Genomic DNA, 18,949 nt, shown 5'->3' with positions numbered 1-18,949 from the left:
TGCACCTAAGGAATTGTTAAGCGATAGAGGGAAGGTTTTTCAATCAGAATTGGTTACGGAATTGCTAAAAAAGATGGGGACAACGAGTCAGTTTACTACTGCATATCATCCCGCAACTAATGGCTTAACAGAAAGATTTAATAAAACTTTAGCCAATATGTTATCTATGTATACTAATACTGATCAATCAAATTGGGATGAATATCTTCCACATGTGACTTTTGCGTACAATTCTGCAAAACAAGATAGTACTAAATTCTCACCATTCATGCTGGTGTACGGTCGTGAACCTATTTTACCAACAGAAGCAAACTTGTTGCCACCCTTAGAAAGTAGTAATAGCGACCAAATTAGAGACATTGGTTTAGCAGTCAGAAATTTGGCAGTTGAAAATATAAAACGGCGTCAAGACATAGATAAATTACGTTATGATTGTAAACACCGCCACGTTGAATTTGAAGTGGGGGACCAAGTAAAAGTTTTCACCCCTATCAGGAAAGTAGGAAAAAGTGAAAAATTACTGCTTAGATGGTTTGGTCCTTATTACATAAATCGGAAAATGTCTGATGTGGACTATGAAATACGAAAGGGCATTTCGCCTAAATCTAAAACTGAAGTGGTCCATGTAAGCAGAATTTTACATTACCATGACCCATGGACACCAGAAGGAACCCCGCAACACAAATAATACAAGCATTTCGGTTAATAATTTATTTTCTTTGTTTTAAAAAAAATAAAAGTTCACTGTCTTTGCATTGCTGCCTATGGCTTCGACAGCCAAACGCGGCGCCACCGCTGTTGAGGCGTCGTTGACGCCGCCTTCCTCCTCTGTTCTGTCTTCCTCTGGGGATGCTGGAACCCCAGGAGGAGCCTCCACCTCACCTGCCACTTGAGGAGGAGCCTCCACCTCACCTGCCACTTGAAGGGGAGCCTCCGCCTCGCTGGCCGCAGAGGGACCAGCTTCCACTCCTGGCCCCAGTTTGAGGCTGGCCGCACCCACGGTGCGTCGGGCCCGCTGGGCAGCCAAGAGGGCCATCAGACTGGCACCGCGGCCCCGGCCCCGGCCCTTTTCGGTGGCGACTTCACTTCCAGGTTCCATCTGAAAGGGAAGATATTGTTAACATTGGATAGTGAAACAAAGTGAATTTTTCTTTGGAAGGAAAAATATATGGAAATAATGAATAAAAAGGAAAAAAAACCACTTATACTTACTTTCAAAAATAACACGATAAAAATACACTACAAAAGTCACGACTAAAATGCACTGTGAAGTTTCGTGTGGGTCAGAGGACGAACTGTGGAGAATGTGATAAGAAAACCGTATAAATACAATTCAGATCCCTCTCCACCGGAAAGCCAGGATGCTGAAATTAGCAAATTACTTCCAGACGATGAACTTGTCAAATGTTAAGGTTATCAGAGAAATGTTTTCCCAACAGTCAAATGGTGCACCATGCTTAAACCCATGGGATTCGCTGATTTGGCCAGTTCGGAATAATATCTTAATGAGACCAGACATTGTTCAGTGCAGACCGATTAATGCATAAAATGCAAAAATGCAATTAAGCATAATGTTGAAACAAAGTAACAATTATAATGTACGGCTCCACATATTGAGCTATGTACCTATTTTTACAGGGCCCAAGGATTTTATTCTGTTATCTGCGTCTGAATTTTTATTGCGCAAATTCTTAAAATTCAAGAACAGATATCAGTTTAATTTTCCCATGAGATAAAAAATGGTTACATGTAATGGAAATAAAAACATTGAATATTGTTATTGTGATGTAGGTACCTACAAACGAATAAAGATAAATAATGATGTTGTCGGTGTAATAATCACCTTGACCATATAGTTGTTTATGCATTTGGTAAAGAAAGCTAAAGCTAAGCTAAAACTAAATTCGCGAGCGATAAGACAAATTTGATTCATCGCTACGCGCAGTTACGAATAATGACTAATTACTGGATTAGTTTAAATAAACCCGAATGGGACAACAATTTACAGTGTCATTTTAGAAATCGGTCGTGAAGTAACACTTGGGTAAAGTTAACCTATAAGTTTCGCGAAAGTGCCAAAAATGGAATGGATTGTGAATTTCTTGTTTTACATTAGGTGTGTTACCGAAATAAACACCAAACTGTATTTATACAAATTGGCACTATACCACTTGTGGGAACTGCAAGGAGAGTTTGATCGAGTGGTACCAATACAATTGTTAGGGATTACCAAATCTCTACTTGGCCTGTGGACTCAGATCATTCATACGGAGTATACCATACTTCTACTTGGCGAGAAAGTACGTCAAGGGGGCACTCCGTTTTCGACATGTGATTGTGCAATTTGCATATCACCCCAACAACCTCAATATCGACCTGAGGATTTTTGGCGAGCATGGGAAAATGTATTTGTGCAAGGATGTCCTTGTGCTACATGTGTGTACGGGAGAACTCAATTTTTGAGTCAACCAGGTCATCCGCCATATCCGCATGCTTATGTAACGCATGATATGACATATCAGTTTCGGGTACCAGTAGTGCCCCAAACACAAGAAAGGGATGAAACATCAGAAATCAGGTCTGCTGGCACATCTTCTGGAGGTGCATTTGGACCTCCTGAATCACACACAAGTCAGGTCGACCGCAATCCGGCACTATGCCCGAATCCGGAAAACCTGGCGCAGGTGCAAGAAGGGGGGTCCATTATTCAGCAACAAACTGAAGAAGTTCTTAGACACGCGGTAACACAGCCGTTTATCGCGCAATTAGAACCGTTTGACGACATGGGGCCATATGCTACGTATCAGCAGCTATGAGATCTGCAATTTAATTTATGTTACCTTATTATTGTTTTGTATTTTAATGGCTATATATATATGCATATGTTGATACAGACGTGATATACACAAGTGGATGATATATAAAAAAATATATATACAATAAAAAATTTGGAATGTATGATGTCATATTATCCCCAAATAGCGAGTATAATCTAGTCATGAAATTAATCCAATTATTTTTTAGCGCCATGAACTAATAGGTGTGATAAAAAATGTTTCGCTGAAGAGGCGAGTATTCCTGACACGACGCTCCGACAATCTTGTTGGTTGATAACGAGCTACTAACATAAAAGTTCGACGTTGTTTACATGACTAATTTTGATCACGCGGTGCATACACGGGATTCCTTGCTTTACAGCATTTGGAAAATGAATTTCACACGTTCCATTTTTTATTTTTTTAATGGAAAATGGATCGTACATACTAACAAATAAATAACGGTTACAAATGATGCTAAAATTAATTTTGTTATAAGACATAATATTGTATATTAAGCCTTAAGTAACACATACTAACCTTTTGTCTTATATTTCATGTAACACTGAGGACTATGTAAGAAAGAGGCGAACTATGATGAGCCATTATTGTTGTTGGAACTCCCGATAGGCCTGTACGTTGATACGGAGGTCCAAGCGAGCCGAATCATCGATTCAATAATCGACCCACACCACAAACATTTATGGAACAGTGATCACAATGGTGTTCAGTGATGTGAGATGCGAAGTTTGGCTCATAGGACTAAGCCTCAATTGAACTTTTCTCAGTGTTGCAATATTTTTTGTTCTGCCATTGCCGGAACCGAATAGATTAAAAGTGCATGATATTGTATATGTATAATTTCAGGAGAGGAAAGATTTTATTAGGTTTCTTGTTAGAATAAGTACTAACTTATTATTAAGAAATGATTGTAAACTTAACTGAGTACTATGAAATACTCGCATATGTAAACTTACTAACCATTAATCATAATACCTTGGTATGTACACATGTAATTTTTAAATTTATGTTAACGATATGTTTTTTCTATTGTTTAAAGTTTTTATTATTGTTCATATAAAACTGGGGACCAGTTTTTCTGGGGCGGAGGCATATGTTACGAATGGAAAATCCGTTAATTGGAAAGTTGGACTGATTAACTTAAAAAACATAAGAGTATTCGAGGATTGCAAAATATTAAGCGCACGAGGCAAGGTCGCATCACGATGCACCGATGTGTCATGCACCGGGTGCACCATACCAGCGATGAGTCGCCACCACCTGCTTTGCAGGAATATGAAAAATAGGCGACGAACAATAACAAACTACGTCAGCCAATCGGGTATAAAATACGCCGATTTCAGCAGTATGGGATCAGTGTGAACCAATCGACGGTAGTGCGACCAGCTGACCCAAAAAGTCGAAATGTCGACTCTCCTCGAAAAAGATCAAGTTAAGTAGTCCGTTCTCCAAAGTTGTTACAACGCGAAAGTGACCAAGCCAGCCGCCAGAAAATGCTAAGTCCTTAGCTTATGAGTCTATGTAAGTATAAGTGTTAATTTGTCTACTTTTAGTGTGTTTATGACCGTATTGTGCAGACCCATTTGTGTATACCGTATTTAATAGATTTTAGTGTTTAATAGAAAACTCAGTGTTTAATTCCATCCTTAAGACTGAGATCCCGGCGCGACGTTTAACGTCGTAAGTCAGTTTAATTAATGAATCCAGAAGGGCTCATAAATTAAACGTGACAATATATCTCGGTGTTCCTTCTGTATCCTGATTCCGTATGTACCCTACACTTGAGCTTCTGTGCCTTGGTGCAAATGGGCTGTCAGTCTTTGCGGATCTCAAATTGTACCCTTTATTCATTCCCTTTTTCCTGCGCCGTTAACTGCGTCTGCGAGGGCGTGTCCACTAATGTGGGGATTAGCAGACGGGGATGAAACGGGGCGCCTCCACCATGTCACGTTAAGGGTTGGTTGAGGGGGAAGAATACGCAGGATTCCACAGGTAACCCACTTTATTAAGTAATAGTGCCTTAATGACTAGTCAGTAATTTTACCCCCGGATGGCCAAGATGGCTGGGAGCATGATGTGAACTGGCTAGGCTGAAGATACACGGAGGGCAGCGCTTTAGCGGTGGTGAATGAACCCTAGACTTAGGTCCGAGGGCATTCACCGAGCCGGCAAAGACGTGAAGAACCTAACAAAGGGAGGTAAGCTGGAACGGCAACTTAAGCTGCGCGCCCACACTATTTCCTTTGCTAGGGCTGATCTAGGGTGTGGCACTTGGTCACCTACTGCTCCACGTTAAGTTGCACAATAGGCGTACCCAGACTAACCCAGAGATCAGTGATCTGTACGTGCTTTTGGTACAGTATTTATACTCACATCATGACCCCAATTCGCCAAACTTGCTGACACAAACATTGTACTGGGGGAGACTGGGGCAACTTAAGGTAACGGTACCTAGTGTAATTTCTATGTTACAATATGTAAAATCTGTATACAGTACTACATCTTTGTTGGGGTAGCAAAGCCCACTATACATAAAATTAATGGAACAGTCCTGTTCTTGAATTAAATAGACTTTGCAATACTCACATGTTTTTTTTTTATTGCAACGTGAGCAGCATAACCTGCTATGTATACTACAAGAGCTTACATTCTTTCATCAATGTCATCCAAATGATCTATTTCTCTGACGGTAATATCTGGTGTAGTCCTGACCAAATTCAATGTAACTGTTGGAGGATCAATAAATTCCAATAAATCTTGTCTTGAAATTGGTATGGATCCAAACTTCCGTGACTTCCGCGGTATGTCACTTTGAACCCTTAATTGGCTCTCTGAGCTTAAAAATCAATTTGATCTGAAAATGCCTAAATAAACCAAGATTGCCAGAAAATACCGTCGAAAATTCATGTTTCAGCCTGCAAATTTCATTTGACTCTAGATAATTGACTTTTTCTATCTCTTGAAATCCTAAGTTGTACTTGCGTATAAAATCCCTTCCTAACAAAGCAGGACCGTCCCCCGACAGTATATAAAAATCTAAAGTAGCGTTTCTGTCTTTATACATAACATTTAAATTTAATTTTCCTAATGGTTTTATTTTATGACCCGAAAAATTTAGCAAGGTTATGGTCGTTTCGCTTAATTTCTGTTCGCAAAAATAACGTTGATACAGATTATATGGCAATATGGACACACCAGCTCCCGAATCTAACTGAAACTTTACCACTGTTCCATTCAGGGCAATCTCCACAAAAATAGGTTTATCCATATCAGAACAAATTAAAAAAACCGGCATATTATCTGTTTCTACATCCTTATCATCTACGTCAAAAAAATGCATATCTCTACTGGTATTCATATCTTTGAGAGCCGCACACGCAGCTCTAATATGACCGCGACGTCCGCAATTGTTACAAATATAATTTTTATACGGGCATAGATTTGCAAAATGTGATGATTTGCCACAACGAAAACAACGCTTACCACCGTCGCCGCCTTGTGCGCCTCGCCATGGAACCCCGTTGCCGCTGCCAAAAACATGATCACGTGACACCTCTCTGTCATTTCTCAACCGTTGGGGTTGAAGATAAGTTTCTCTGCCTTGTGCGATGTTGCGACTAGTGCTGCTATTTCCTTGAATAGACGATTCCCGCCGCCCTACAGACATCTTGAAAACCTCTGACTCCAGCTCTGTTTTGATCCCCGCAGGACAGGCTGCCGCTTCTTTAATTCCAATCTGAGTAGCCTCTTCAATACGCGCTGCCTCTACTGCTTTACTAAACTTAACATTCGCTTTTATTTATGTTGTCCAACTTCGGGAACGGCCCTTACTTCCGTAATAGTTTGTAATAGTTGTTGAAACTGTTCATCTGACATTTGCGTCATTTTTCCTGCCTTATTTGCGAGCCTACTGCTACGACGATATTCAGATGGAGTTTGATTAGCCGTTTTAATATCTGATTACAGCAAACAGTGTTAATATTTTAGCTTTACTATAATAAATGTAAGATTCTGACTAATCTCGACCAACAACGCCAATAAATAGCTATTGTTTATCTAAGATAATCGAATACCAACAGCGTAAATCACCCGCTTAAATTGAATCAAATGAAACGGATTTTGAAAATAATTTTGACCAACAACGCCAACAAGTAGCTATTGCTTATCTAAAATTAGTATTATTCACACTGTATTGATAATTCCAACAAATAACGTCAAAAAAATAGCTATTGCTTATTTAAAATTTCTATGAATCACACTGTATTGATAATTCCAACAAACAACGCCAAAAAATAGCTATTGCTTATTTAAAATCGTAGCGGAACAAACAAATAGAAAACAGACTTGACTAACAACGCCAAAACGTAGCTATTGTTTATCTAAGACTGTAAATTAATATCACAACGCCACTGGATAGCTATTGCTTTACAAATGTTTACACTTAATCGAGCCACACGTTGAGCGCCAAATGTAACTTGGTGGGGTTCGTAGTTAACAAGACTCGTTTATAAATTAATCGGTTTATTAACTCCCTCAAACAAAGTTTACGTAAAGATAATAAAATAAGAAAAACTAAATACACGAAAGACGGCGTGCTACTTCCACCTAGTGCCCGCGATCGAATCACCGTTTTCTCTGCGGAGCGTCGCTTATATATTTTGTTGAATCCCCCACGCCCGCCACGTGATTTGCATCAACAGTCGGCAACAGCAAATCCAGGCTCCGCTCCGCAAGGTTAGGCGCATCGGTACAGAGGCGGCTTGTGCGCTCGTGGTTACACATTGTGATTTACAAAAAAAGAGCTAGTGGCCTTAGTGATTTATTTATTACTATCCGACACACTGGACATCGCGCAGCTGCTTCATTAAAAACTCTTGAAGTGCAGCTCCCACAAGAAGCGTGCCCACAATGCAACACGTACTGCACGACGTTTGTCAAACAGACTTTGCATAACAGGAGAGAACTGGTCTCTTCCTGGTGTTGTGTTGTGGGACGATCAGGTTCCCATGCTTTACAAATATTATTGTTTACTCTACAATTATAATATATAAATTTCAAGTTATACTTACGGTTTTCTTCAATATTCATTTCTTCAATATTTTATTCAAGGTTCATTTTCGCTCCCGTCTTCGTCCAAACCTTGGCCTTGTCCTGGTACCTCTGGAGATGGTGGAATACGGGGAGGAAGAGGAGGACTTGGGAGGTTCCAAATAGAAAAGTTAAACTCGGGTGACGGCAAACGGGGTGGAAAGAAAGGAGAATGTGAATGAGGTGGATTGGGAAGATTAAGAGGGAGGGTTGGACGGCCTGGATTGGAAATGTTAATATCAGGAAGAGGAGAGGGTGAACGCGGTGGACTGGGGAGATTAAGAGGGAGGGTTGGACGAACTGGATTGGAAATATTAAAGTCAGGAAGAGGAGAGGGTGAACGAGATGGAAGTGGTGGTAAAGGAGGGTTTGGGATGTGTTGTTGGGGAACAGGAGGATCAAAAAGATTTGGGAAGTTTATGGGAAATTTTTCTTCTTCTTCTTCTGTTGGACATCGAAGTTCTCCATGAAATGAACAGCTTGCCTACAAGAACAAAAAGGGATTAAAGTTATCGTTCACAGGAAGATCAGCACACATAAACACACACAACAAACCTGAAGAAGTCTTGTAAATTAAATCTACCAGCGGCCAACTTGTCCCATGCCTGTGTCAACCGCCTGTCAAATACCTCGTTTCGCTTAGCTACCCGAAAGACTCTTCCCTGCTGTTCCAGTTGCTGCAGTTCCAGTATCGCAATATTTTGAATGTCGATAAGCGTTTCTAAAATAAAATTAAGATTTGAGAAAAGTGCTAGCAGAGGTTCTAAAGACTAATGATAAATTGACAGAATAATTGTAGTAAGTAAGCACAGACGGTCAAATTTGTTAGGGAAGTGGGTAAATTTAAATTTTTACTTAGCAATTTGACATACCGATGGCTTAACCAGAGGAAACACAAACCCACATCAATATTTATCTCCGCGGTTCTACAATCAGGGCATCTCTATTCCAGAGATACGGTAAAAAACAGCAAAAATTCTACCATGATAATTAATATTAGCTTCAAGAAAATTTTAAGTACATGCCCACCTTTCGTTCAGTTTCAACTTAAAACCAAACCAATAAATATAGCATATTTTTTGAAACCCTGCTTAAAAAAATAATTAAACCAAAATGGTCTTACCCATCAAATCCCAAATACCCGGATGTCTAACTAGTCTTCCATTCAGTCTTCTGTGGTAGGCTTCCATGACATTATTGGTTCTGTGGCGCTCCCGAAACACGCTGAAATGGTGTGGTGTAACTCGGTCCATCCATTGCCGTCTTATATAAGTTCGTAGATCTTGAAAAGCCTCACGCAGTTGTTCATCCTAAAAATAATAGAAATAGAGTCTTCTTGAATAAAAAAGTACAATTTTTTATGCATACCTGTAAAAATTCAAAAGCTTCTTCCATCCTGTCCGCAGGAACAAGCGCTAAGGCGTAGTATTTTCGAAGTAAAGCCTTTCCGTGGGGATTTTCTTCGACGGCTCTCATTACTCCTAAGGTCCTCGCTTTCCGCATCACAGCCTGTTTAAGAAATAACCTCATCTGATTTTTGATAGTCAAATGATTGCATATTTAGATTATCTACTTATACAGGGTGATTCACGGTGATGGCATATTAGAAGTGTCTAGAGAACAACAGCTCAATATTTTTGCGGCAACACCGCAAAGTCCAAAATATTTTAGATAGAGAGTTTGGACCCAACCTAGGCTAGACTTCAAATTTCAACGAAAATATAGGTATTTAGTCGTTCTCTAGATACTTCTAATATATCTACCATCAGCGTGAATCACCCTGTATATTACACATGTAGGAAATATTACATTAATGTGTTCTATGAATAGAATTAAAAATTAAATATGGATGATTATTGTTTTAAGGACAAAATAAGCCAAATCATATTTTAAAAAGAAAAAAATGCAAAACCATTTATAATCCAAAGCAAAATATCATTTTTTTTCACCAACTAACGTGACAATAATGGAAGAAGCACCCTCTTAATGATGCTTGTGGATAGTTTTCTCGCAGGGATTCTACAAGCGCAGCTCTCTGTTATGATTGTTCTGTTGAGGAGAGAGGGAAATGCCTGGCGAATACACAAAAAAACTACGTCGTATAATGCTTTGGTCCTCCTTTCCATGAAAATGTGTATGACAGGAAATGCCTATTTTAAAAAAAATAATAGTATATTATTTTGTATAGCATCTGAGATTCCACACTTTTAAAAAGCACTTCATATTAGCAAAAGTATAAAGGGTGACAGCTGCATAAAATGATTATTGGGGGAGTTAAAAAATTAGGAAATACATTTTTGGAAACACTTACGTGGTCCATACATGTTGCAAAAATGGTGAATATTTGAGCAAAAGCAGGTTGTCGTGGTACTGCTTTAAACGTCCCGTCCATGAAGGTGTACATAGAGTCGCCGAAGTTGCGAATGAAATCTTCATTTGCAAAAACGACAGCCCTATGAGCACCAGCCGCAGTTGTCCCTGAAAAGAAAGGGCCATTAGTACAGCTGTTATATCTAGGCCACTCACCTGTCTGCAGTATTTCAGCCAGCTCTGCTAATGTTGTGGGTACATTTGGAGTTGTTGCCCGCTTCCACCGCCACATGGATGACCTTACAGAATTGTTAGGTAAATGTAAAGCACCTTCTGGGTGTATGAAATAATTGAGTTGGGACATGAACAATAATATTGTTGCTATTATTGAGCTCAAATGTTGATCTTTTTGTTGATCTATTTGAAAAAAAACAGAACTGAATTTTGCTTTTCTATAAACATCAAATAATTTATGCATTTTTTGCTTCCAAACCTCAAGGAAAAATTATCCTTTTGTGAGCAGGAGTTTACTTTAGCAGTGTGTCTAGGATAAGGAGGGCTCCTATGGAGATCTTGAAAAAGGTTTGAGATACAGATTTGGTTAAATGGGAGGACAGTTTCCTAATCATGGCCTTAATAAAATGACATTTAGAAAACATTTTTTAAATGACACTCAAGTAACATCAACTATAGCTCAATTAGCTTATCTGTAGATTTTACCTGTTACCTGCATTCTAACTACATACAGTGCGATCATTTCAAAACTTCCCACCCCCACCAAGTTTTTCAGCAAAGAAAATTAGTTTTTACCAAAAAGACCTCAATTTAGATATCGAGGGGGATAGTTAAAGTCAGTGTGCATTGTATTTTTAGGATTTGTCCCCTTGCCCCCAGGTGCCCCCACTTGAAATTTTTAAATGGCACTTCTATAGCTTGTAGCACATTATTTTAAAGATCTTCATAATCCCGTTTCCTGACTGTTTAACAAATTTGAAAATCAAAATTAAAAAAACTAACAAAACTTTGTTGATTTTGTGTTTTAGTAAAAATTGTGTCGGGTTTTTAAGACCTTTAAAATAATGTGCTACAAGCTAGGGATGCCATTTAAAAATTTTAAGTGAGGGCACCTAAGGGCACGGGGGCGAAATCTAAAATACAAAGCCCACTATAGTTTTAAACTTCCCCCTCGATATCTAAGTTGACATATTTTTTGGTCACAACTAATTTTGTTTGCTGAAAAAAGTAGTGAGGGTGGGAAGTTTTGAAATGATGGCACTGTATATAGGTAAACAAAGTTTGTCAAAAGACAAAATAAAAATTTTCTAATAGCCAATATTTCGAAAAACTATTTAAAAACCAAATTTTTTTCTAGAAAATATTAGCAGAATTTTGAGAATATTCCGAAAATGTTTCAATATACCCAGTGATCCATTAGAAAAAAGAAATTATTAGCTGTAGCCCTTTTATTTTGAGGTTAGGAATATTTTGGTAATAATTTTTGGATTCAACTTTTTAAATTACCTCAAATGGCTACTTAAGTATTTTCAATTACAAATAGTGAAGCCCAAAAAAGGAGTAGTAGGCAAACTTAAATACTATGTCTAAAAAATAACTTTAGTTTGCTATGTACCTAAACTATATTCCAAAAATAAAGCATTCAATAAAGATTTTAAATTTATAAAAAAAAGATTACTGACGCAATACAGAAAAAATTTGAAGAAGTAAAACTTAAAAAAACAAAACTTTAAAGAACACCCTGTATTTCTTTAATAAAGCATTTTTGAAATTTGGTTTATATAGCAAACTATAGTTATTTTTAGACGTAGAATACGCGATTTAAGCTTGCATATTAAAACGTGAAACACCCTGTATACAGGCTTTGCTATTTTCTTTATAGATATAGAATAAGATATTATCTTACCTTGTGGCTACACGGTCGTAAATAAATTTGAGAGTGCCTCGCTGGGTGACAGAAGCTTCCCTTAGCTGTGCCCTGAATGCTTCAGCTTCTTGGTACCTTGCCTCCCTCGGATGATTGTGGTGTGCATTCATAACCGTCACCTCACCATTTGACACTTTTCCAGAAGCCCTGCACCCCAACCTTCTGTCCTTCGTGCAAACAAGATACCTATAAATAGACAATAATAAGACTCAATAAGATATAGTGATATGGTCAGCCGTCCAGGAGCTAAGTGTTATGATATGGCGAGTTGTTTTATGCAAATAAATACATTTTTATCTGGTGGTAACTGTTCTGCGACGAGTTTTGTAGGAAAATCCGTCGTGGAATACTACTCCCTCATCCATGATGAGCGTCCTGATGTTCGCTGCTATATACCTATTTAAAAAAATCAAAACACTAAAACAACTACAGGATTAGTAAACAGTAATATCGCTTTGGAAATCTATTTAGGAATATCGTTCGAATGGTCAATGTAGGATCAAATTGCAATCACAAAATGAAAAGTCGCATGTAAAATTTCTGACTCAATCGTTAAAGGCTCAAGACCAGAAAGAAAGAATGTATCAAAAACGCCCAATTTATATGAAAATTTTTAACGAAATGGTTTCATTTTGTAATGTTCTCGTATAGAAGAGTGCATTTTTTTCCATAACAATGTTAAGATAAGAAAAGGATGAACAGAACACTGCACATAAAAAAAACAAAGGTTTTGGGGGTGGCGAATGGTAGATTTGTATTTACCATAACAAATGATGATTACCGTGACAAATTACATTTCATAGGAATATAGAAAGCGGGAGCTTCAAAATGAAATAGAAGAAATTAGAAAATTTTAGTTTTTAAATTACGACACTTATAATTATTGACAAAAATGTCCTTTACATGATTTGCAGTAGCTCCATAAACTTGAAAATACCAAAATACTCAAGGTATAAACAAAAAACATTCAAGATTAATTATTGCTATTTATCTATAGGTATTTACTATTTGCCCATACCTGCCATTATTTAAATTATTTAACAATAACTTAATGCATGCCTAGTTTAGATTTAGGTAAGTAAGTATAGATTTTATTTGACAAGGCAAGTCGTATTACGACCTGAAATTCAACAGAGTATCATTTTGTTATTTGCCAAAGCATTTACACTTTGTGTAGCTCTAAATTAAAAATTATAATCCAAAAGGATTAAACTGTATTTAAGAGAGTTCCTAATTTGCTAACTCGGTAGAAATTATGATATAGGTATTCTACATGTTTTGTATAGAAATCAATTGACAATACAAATTTGCAGTATTGTAATTTTTTTGTTAAATTATCAATGTAGAGCTGGACAAAATAATAGTACGTGAATCTAAACTAGGCATTTATTGGGCATTTATTGTCTTTGGCATATAAAGGCAAGTAGTAAATGCCTAACATTGAACCCATCAAGAAAAAATATCAATTTGATGGGATACCACACATAAGCATTCTAGTCCAAATTGGCTATTACAAATAAAATTATTACAACTTAAAATTATCTTAAAAAACATTTTTCTATTATTATTTTTTTTTTAGTTTATAAATTTTGTTATTTATTTTTTATTTAAAAATTGCAATACTTACCTATACCCACCCACTATTGGCCATTTGCATCTACTTATCTGGCACTATAGCTCTTATTGGACTGTCAATTTTTTTGGCATTCACTTAAAAGTACAGTACAAGTACGTAGCTATAGGTATAATAAGAAGTAAGTAACTACAAATATGCTTATAATATACGGCAGTTTTAAATACAGGAGTATACCATTATAATGAGTACTTATAAAGTACCTGAGGTTCACACATTGCCTAATAAGTCTCAATCTGTACATAGAACAAACGGATAATTTCTTTTTGAATTGCTTTCTTTTACCTCCAATATAATATGTTCACTGTAATCTACAGTGGAATCACTTTAGTTTCAGACCATTTTTCAATCAATTTCTGGCCATTAACTAGCGCTACAATTATATTTTTTTAAAATATATTGTTACGATTTTCCCGTGGGTTCACACAAAGTCAGTTTAACTCAACAATTAATAAATTTATTTACACTTCCAAAACACTCCGTACAATAATTAACTCAGCTATTAGAAACACTACTACACTTCCACAATTATTCCACTATTCAACTTTACCGCGTTCCCAAATTCACTACTACTGCGGTTGACACCGCGTCTTTTATATTCGCAAACCACGTTCTAGAATGACCGCGAAACGCTTCGCGATTTGCTTCGAATATTCAAGATGCTTCCAGGTGTCGCTTCCTAAGTGTGGCCTACTTTAACACGCGCCCGGCCAGATATTGCGGCGCATCGGTTTCATCGAGTATCGAGCATAGTAAGCCCAAACCGTAACAATATTAATCGGTTTCTGAATCGGACTCGAAACTTCCGTAAGTGTCTGGATCTTCATCTTGGGTTTTGTTTGCTTTTTTTTGTTGAAGCCTTGAGGTTTTTCCTTCATAAGATAGATCTTTGTAAAATTTATGATGGATAGGGGGAACAAAAGGTAATAGCTGCATGAGATTCTGATACTTGGCCAGTTTGATTTGTGGTGGGTTCGCATGCAAATTGGGTAATACTACCGTGGCTGGTAGAAGTTTTGGGCGTCCGGATGTAGTCTTCTCGGTTTTTTTTATCAGGTCTTTTATATAAAATGGGAAGTCTTGGTTGTAGTTTTCTTTGTAAAACAGCTTGTACGGTTGTTCTCTTTCAAAATGCAGCCACTGCATCTTACTTAGGCCTATGATATTCGATTGCATGTAGTTGTCCATTGGAGATTGTAACCTTATCTTGCCTAATATAATGAGGAATGCAAACGGCAGCTTTCATCTGGTGAGCACTATGGGTTCGAAGGCAATTTTCTTAAGATGTCTGTATTTGCTTTTCAATAATAAATATAATGAAAAAAAAGAAATTTAAAATGGGCGCCACGCAGTTTTGATGATGATGAAACTGCGAAAATAAATGAAAAGGAAATATCTTATGAACGGGTATTAAAGCAACTAGTGAACACTAAATAAACACAAATTAATATTCCCCTTACAAAATCACTTTACTGGGTTTGTTTAACATACCATGTTGTTATTACAGTTCAATAGATGAGTAGTTTATAATAATGTAAATAGCAGGTAAATCATTATTCGGTGTTAAAACGTTGAGATAGCGTATATTTATAATTGACAAATGGTATCACCCTATAGTCGACTATAGTTCACAATAATGAAATTGCTATTAGAAGATAAATCAACCTTTGTTAGGTTTCACCGATCAGAAGTATAAAAGTGATTTAATTATGAGCAATACCTAAATAAAGGGGAGCTTTTGTCCTGTATTTTTTCGAATCTGAGTCTAGTGGTTTGTTTGTGAAAACGGTGATTAAAATCAAAAGAAAGAATTGGAATGAACTGGCCTTAATACACAGGCTTGAACCTGGTGTCTTCGAAGGTTCTTGAAGTTCTATCTCGTCCGAAGATCTCTACAAATGGATGCTTGGAGTACTGCTGGCAAAAATGATGGCTAGGTTGCAAAGATGTCAGATTTTTGACGTAATATAGTGCTGGTCGGGTCAATCTCTACCGGATTTGTACGACCATTTCAGAGGGTATAACCGGCTGTTATACTAAAGGGTAGGGGTCGACTCCCTCAGATCTTTAAAAGACCAAAGTAAGTTACACAGTGCCACTCAGAAAATTAATATGTTGCTAAAGAAAACTTACCATAACAGATCTGCACAAAAAAAACTAAAACGTGGCCGATGCCAACCGATTCCTGCTGAAGAAACTGGGTTTCCAGGGCTAACAGAGTGATAAGCCTATTCTTCAGGGCGTCTCGCAGTACTAGGTGATTGTTAATTTTAATTTTAAATCACCTTTTAAGGGTAATTGGACAAAATATCCGAAAATTAGCAAAACAACACGTTCTGGTAAAGCAGAGGGCAATGGAATCTCACTCAAGAAAATGGCGACCACATCTCCCCAAACTGGACAAAAACCCTGTTTTCTGATTGGGCTTGAAATACCGGTTTTCAAAGGAGCAGTTTTGAAACATCTTTTCTTTCTCCATGGGTCTGTCGGCTGTCAGCTCCAGATAGCACGTAAGCCTAATGGCTTATTGTATTGTCCCCATGTTTGTGGTACTTTAGTTACACCAGTCCATTATCCCTGTTTCCCGTACGAGGTGAAGAAGGTCCTTGCTTGGTGCTCTTTGTATCTCTTTCAGTACTAACTTAGTTTTCCCGAAGATTGTTTGTCGCCTTTGACCAAGTGCTTCACATTCACATATGATGTGTTCAAACGTTTCGATTTCCTCCCCGCATAGTCTGCAGTCCAGGTTATCATCGAATAGTTTCATGGTGGACAGGTGTTGTCTCACAGGTCCATGCCCTGTGAGAAGCGCTGTTAGGTCTTTCAGTTCTTTCCTGCTGTACTTTAGCAGTTCTTGAGCCTTATTTTTATTTGGTCCTGCAATAGCTTGCTTCCCATGCTTATTTCCTGGGTACGTCTTCCAGCGTTCCAGGTGTTTTGTGTTGATCCATTCTCCAGTGACCAGTCTTGTTGAGCATCTAGGTATGCCTACAGATGGTTCTGGTCCAATCATGTTTGCATTTGAGCCTTGCCTGGCAAGTTCATCTGCTTTTTCATTTCCAGGAATGCCTGAGTGACCTGGTACCCATACAAGTTTTACCCTGTTATGTTCTGCCAGTTCCGTAATTCTCTGTAGACACTCATCTACCAGTCTTGACGATGTTTTGCACGTAAGCAGTGCTTTCAAGGCCGCCTGGCTATCAGTTATTATTAGAATTTGCTTATTTTTGTAAGTCCTTCTAATGATTTCTTCTATGCACCATAACAGAGCATATATTTCCGTTTGAAAAACTGTGGCGTGTTTTCCTAGTGGTATGCTAATGCTTACCTTAGGTCTCTCGCCATAAACTCCTGCACCACTTCCCCTTTCCTGTTTAGATCCATCTGTGAACCATATTAGACAGTCCTGGGTCAGTTTTTTCGCATTATTTACCCAGAATTTTTGATCCAGTATTACCTCAAATTTCCTCTGAATGTGATATTTAGGACACATGTAATCCGATCTCATTTCAAGAATTGGATCCCTTACTGTGTTCCAAATTAATGTTGTACCTGTCGTTGTTATGTTCCCCGGCAGGTCAATCAAGTCCCGGAGCCTTTGGTAAGCACATCTTGCCTCCCCTAAAATTATTAGGTCCAGTGTAGGCAGGTCTAATATAGCTTCCATGCTCGCAGTTGGAGTGGTTCTTATTGCACCAGTTATGCCTAGACAGGCCATTCGTTGAATCCTCTCTAGTTTGTGTATCGCAGTGTTTTGCATGACTTTTGGCCACCAGCTTACAGCTGCGTAAGTTATTGCTGGTCTGATCACCCTGGTGTACACCCAGTGCACCATACCAGGTCTGAGACCCCATGTTTTTCCATACATTAGTCTAACCATTGCAAATGTGGTTACCGATTTGTTTATGACCTTTTCCAGATGCTGGTTCCAGGTTAGTTTTGAGTCTAGGATGACTCCTAAATACTTAACCTCTCCCTTGAATGTTAACTCTTCACCATGAAGATAAATTGGTCCAATTCCATCCAATTTTTTCCTTCTGGTAAATGAGACGATGGTGGCTTTTGTGGGGCTTATATTCAGCCCTTCACTTGCAGTCCATCTTGCTACAGTATTTAGGGCCATCTGCATCCTTTCCCGTACTGTACTTGTGAACTTCCCTTTCACCATGATAACTATGTCGTCGGCATATCCATTAACATGGAAGCCTTCCCTGCTCAGCTTATTGAGCAGTCCGTCAACGACAAGGTTCCATAGGATAGGCGATAGGTTACCACCCTGGGGACATCCTCCAGCTACTTGCACTGAAAGACTTTCACCCATGAGTGAAGAGTGTACCAATCTGTTTTTGAGCAAGCCCTTGATCCACCTGCAGCAGGTGTCATCAAGTCCTCTTTCTTTGGCTGCCGTGATGATTGATTTAAAAGAGGTATTATCAAAAGCACCTTCTATATCCAAGAAGGCACCCACTGTTATCTCTTTGTTTTCCAGGCCTTGTTCCAGTCGATGTACAACCTGGAAAAGCGCTGTTTCTGTTGACTTGCCTGTTGTGTACGCATATTGGTCTTGGTGTAGTGGTCTATTTACTAAAACACCATCCCTTATATGTCTGTCCACCAGTTTTTCCAATGTTTTTAAAATAAATGACATGAGACTGATTGGTCTAAATGATTTAGCCAGGTCGGATGGTCTCCCTGCTTTGGGTATGAAAATCGCCCTAACTTGCCTCCAGTTCATTGGAATATGTTCTAGTGCTAAGCTAGCTCTTAGAACATTGGTTAGTTTGCTAGTGAGCAAGTCTGTTCCTTGCTGTAGCATTATGGGTAGTATTCCGTCAGGTCCCGGTGATTTATACGGTTCAAACGAATTTATTGCCCATTTTACTTTGTCATAGGTCACCACTTGTGAGGCTACCTTCCAGTCGCTTCTGAAGGCTTTTTTGCAAGTCTCCAGGCCTTCAGTTACTGAAAGTTCCTCTGTGATTGTTGAGCCAGGAAAGTGTACCCTGAAAAGTTCTTCCAAGGTGTCTTTGCCTGACTTTGTGTATTCTCCACTCGGAGTTTTTATATTGCTTATCACATTTTGGAAGTTCTTAGATAGGATTCGTTGGAGTCTGGCGCATTCTGGAATGCTATCAATAT

At 38.3% G+C, this 18,949-nt stretch overlaps 4 protein-coding genes across 4 annotated transcripts in view; 2 read left to right on the top strand and 2 right to left on the bottom strand.

The window, feature by feature from the left end:
• The first annotated feature begins 1,971 nt into the window (after positions 1–1,971).
• LOC145738281 (uncharacterized) overlaps positions 1,972–18,949 on the top strand; it is a 59,929-nt gene continuing 42,951 nt past the window's right edge. Inside the window, exon 1 of the mRNA XM_081993103.1 lies at positions 1,972–4,052. Coding sequence (XP_081849229.1) covers positions 2,082–2,816 — 735 coding nt within the window. The 5' untranslated portion in view covers positions 1,972–2,081 and the 3' untranslated portion in view covers positions 2,817–4,052. The remainder of the gene's footprint in view (positions 4,053–18,949) is intronic.
• LOC145738282 (uncharacterized) lies at positions 7,496–10,723 on the bottom strand. Its single transcript, XM_081993104.1, is given in 8 exon segments — positions 7,496–7,846; positions 7,907–8,409; positions 8,481–8,646; positions 9,049–9,235; positions 9,294–9,434; positions 9,883–9,958; positions 9,960–10,075; positions 10,237–10,723. Coding segments are annotated over 7 exon segments (1,230 nt in total). The 5' UTR covers positions 10,714–10,723; the 3' UTR covers positions 7,496–7,846; positions 7,907–8,342.
• LOC145738129 (uncharacterized) lies at positions 16,365–17,678 on the bottom strand. The gene has a single exon (XM_081992993.1). It carries the CDS (start codon positions 17,676–17,678, stop codon positions 16,365–16,367), a length of 1,314 nt encoding a protein of 437 aa, XP_081849119.1.
• LOC145738300 (uncharacterized) lies at positions 17,698–18,466 on the top strand. The gene is made up of 2 exons (XM_081993113.1): positions 17,698–18,237; positions 18,300–18,466. The coding sequence occupies exons 1-2, from the start codon at positions 17,863–17,865 to the stop codon at positions 18,345–18,347; spliced, it is 423 nt and encodes a 140-aa protein (XP_081849239.1). The 5' UTR covers positions 17,698–17,862; the 3' UTR covers positions 18,348–18,466.

The sequence above is a fragment of the Ips typographus genome, linkage group LG15, assembly GCF_016097725.1.
Source record: "Ips typographus isolate SLU linkage group LG15, UJ_Ityp_2.0, whole genome shotgun sequence".
NCBI classification, from domain to species: domain Eukaryota; kingdom Metazoa; phylum Arthropoda; class Insecta; order Coleoptera; family Curculionidae; genus Ips; species Ips typographus.
Note: the sequence above shows the minus strand (reverse complement) of the source record. Positions and strands in the feature narration are given on the sequence as shown.

What these genes read in the sequence shown, in the direction of transcription:
- LOC145738129 (XM_081992993.1), bottom strand. Translation starts at nt 17,678, where the DNA reads ATGTATGGAAAAACATGGGGTCTCAGACCTGGTATGGTGCACTGGGTG.
- LOC145738300 (XM_081993113.1), top strand. Translation starts at nt 17,863, where the DNA reads ATGGTGGCTTTTGTGGGGCTTATATTCAGCCCTTCACTTGCAGTCCAT. An exon ending in TGATGATTGATTTAAAAGAG is followed by an intron (nt 18,238 to 18,299) that starts GTATTATCAAAA and finishes TTTGTTTTCCAG; the next exon opens with GCCTTGTTCCAGTCGATGTA.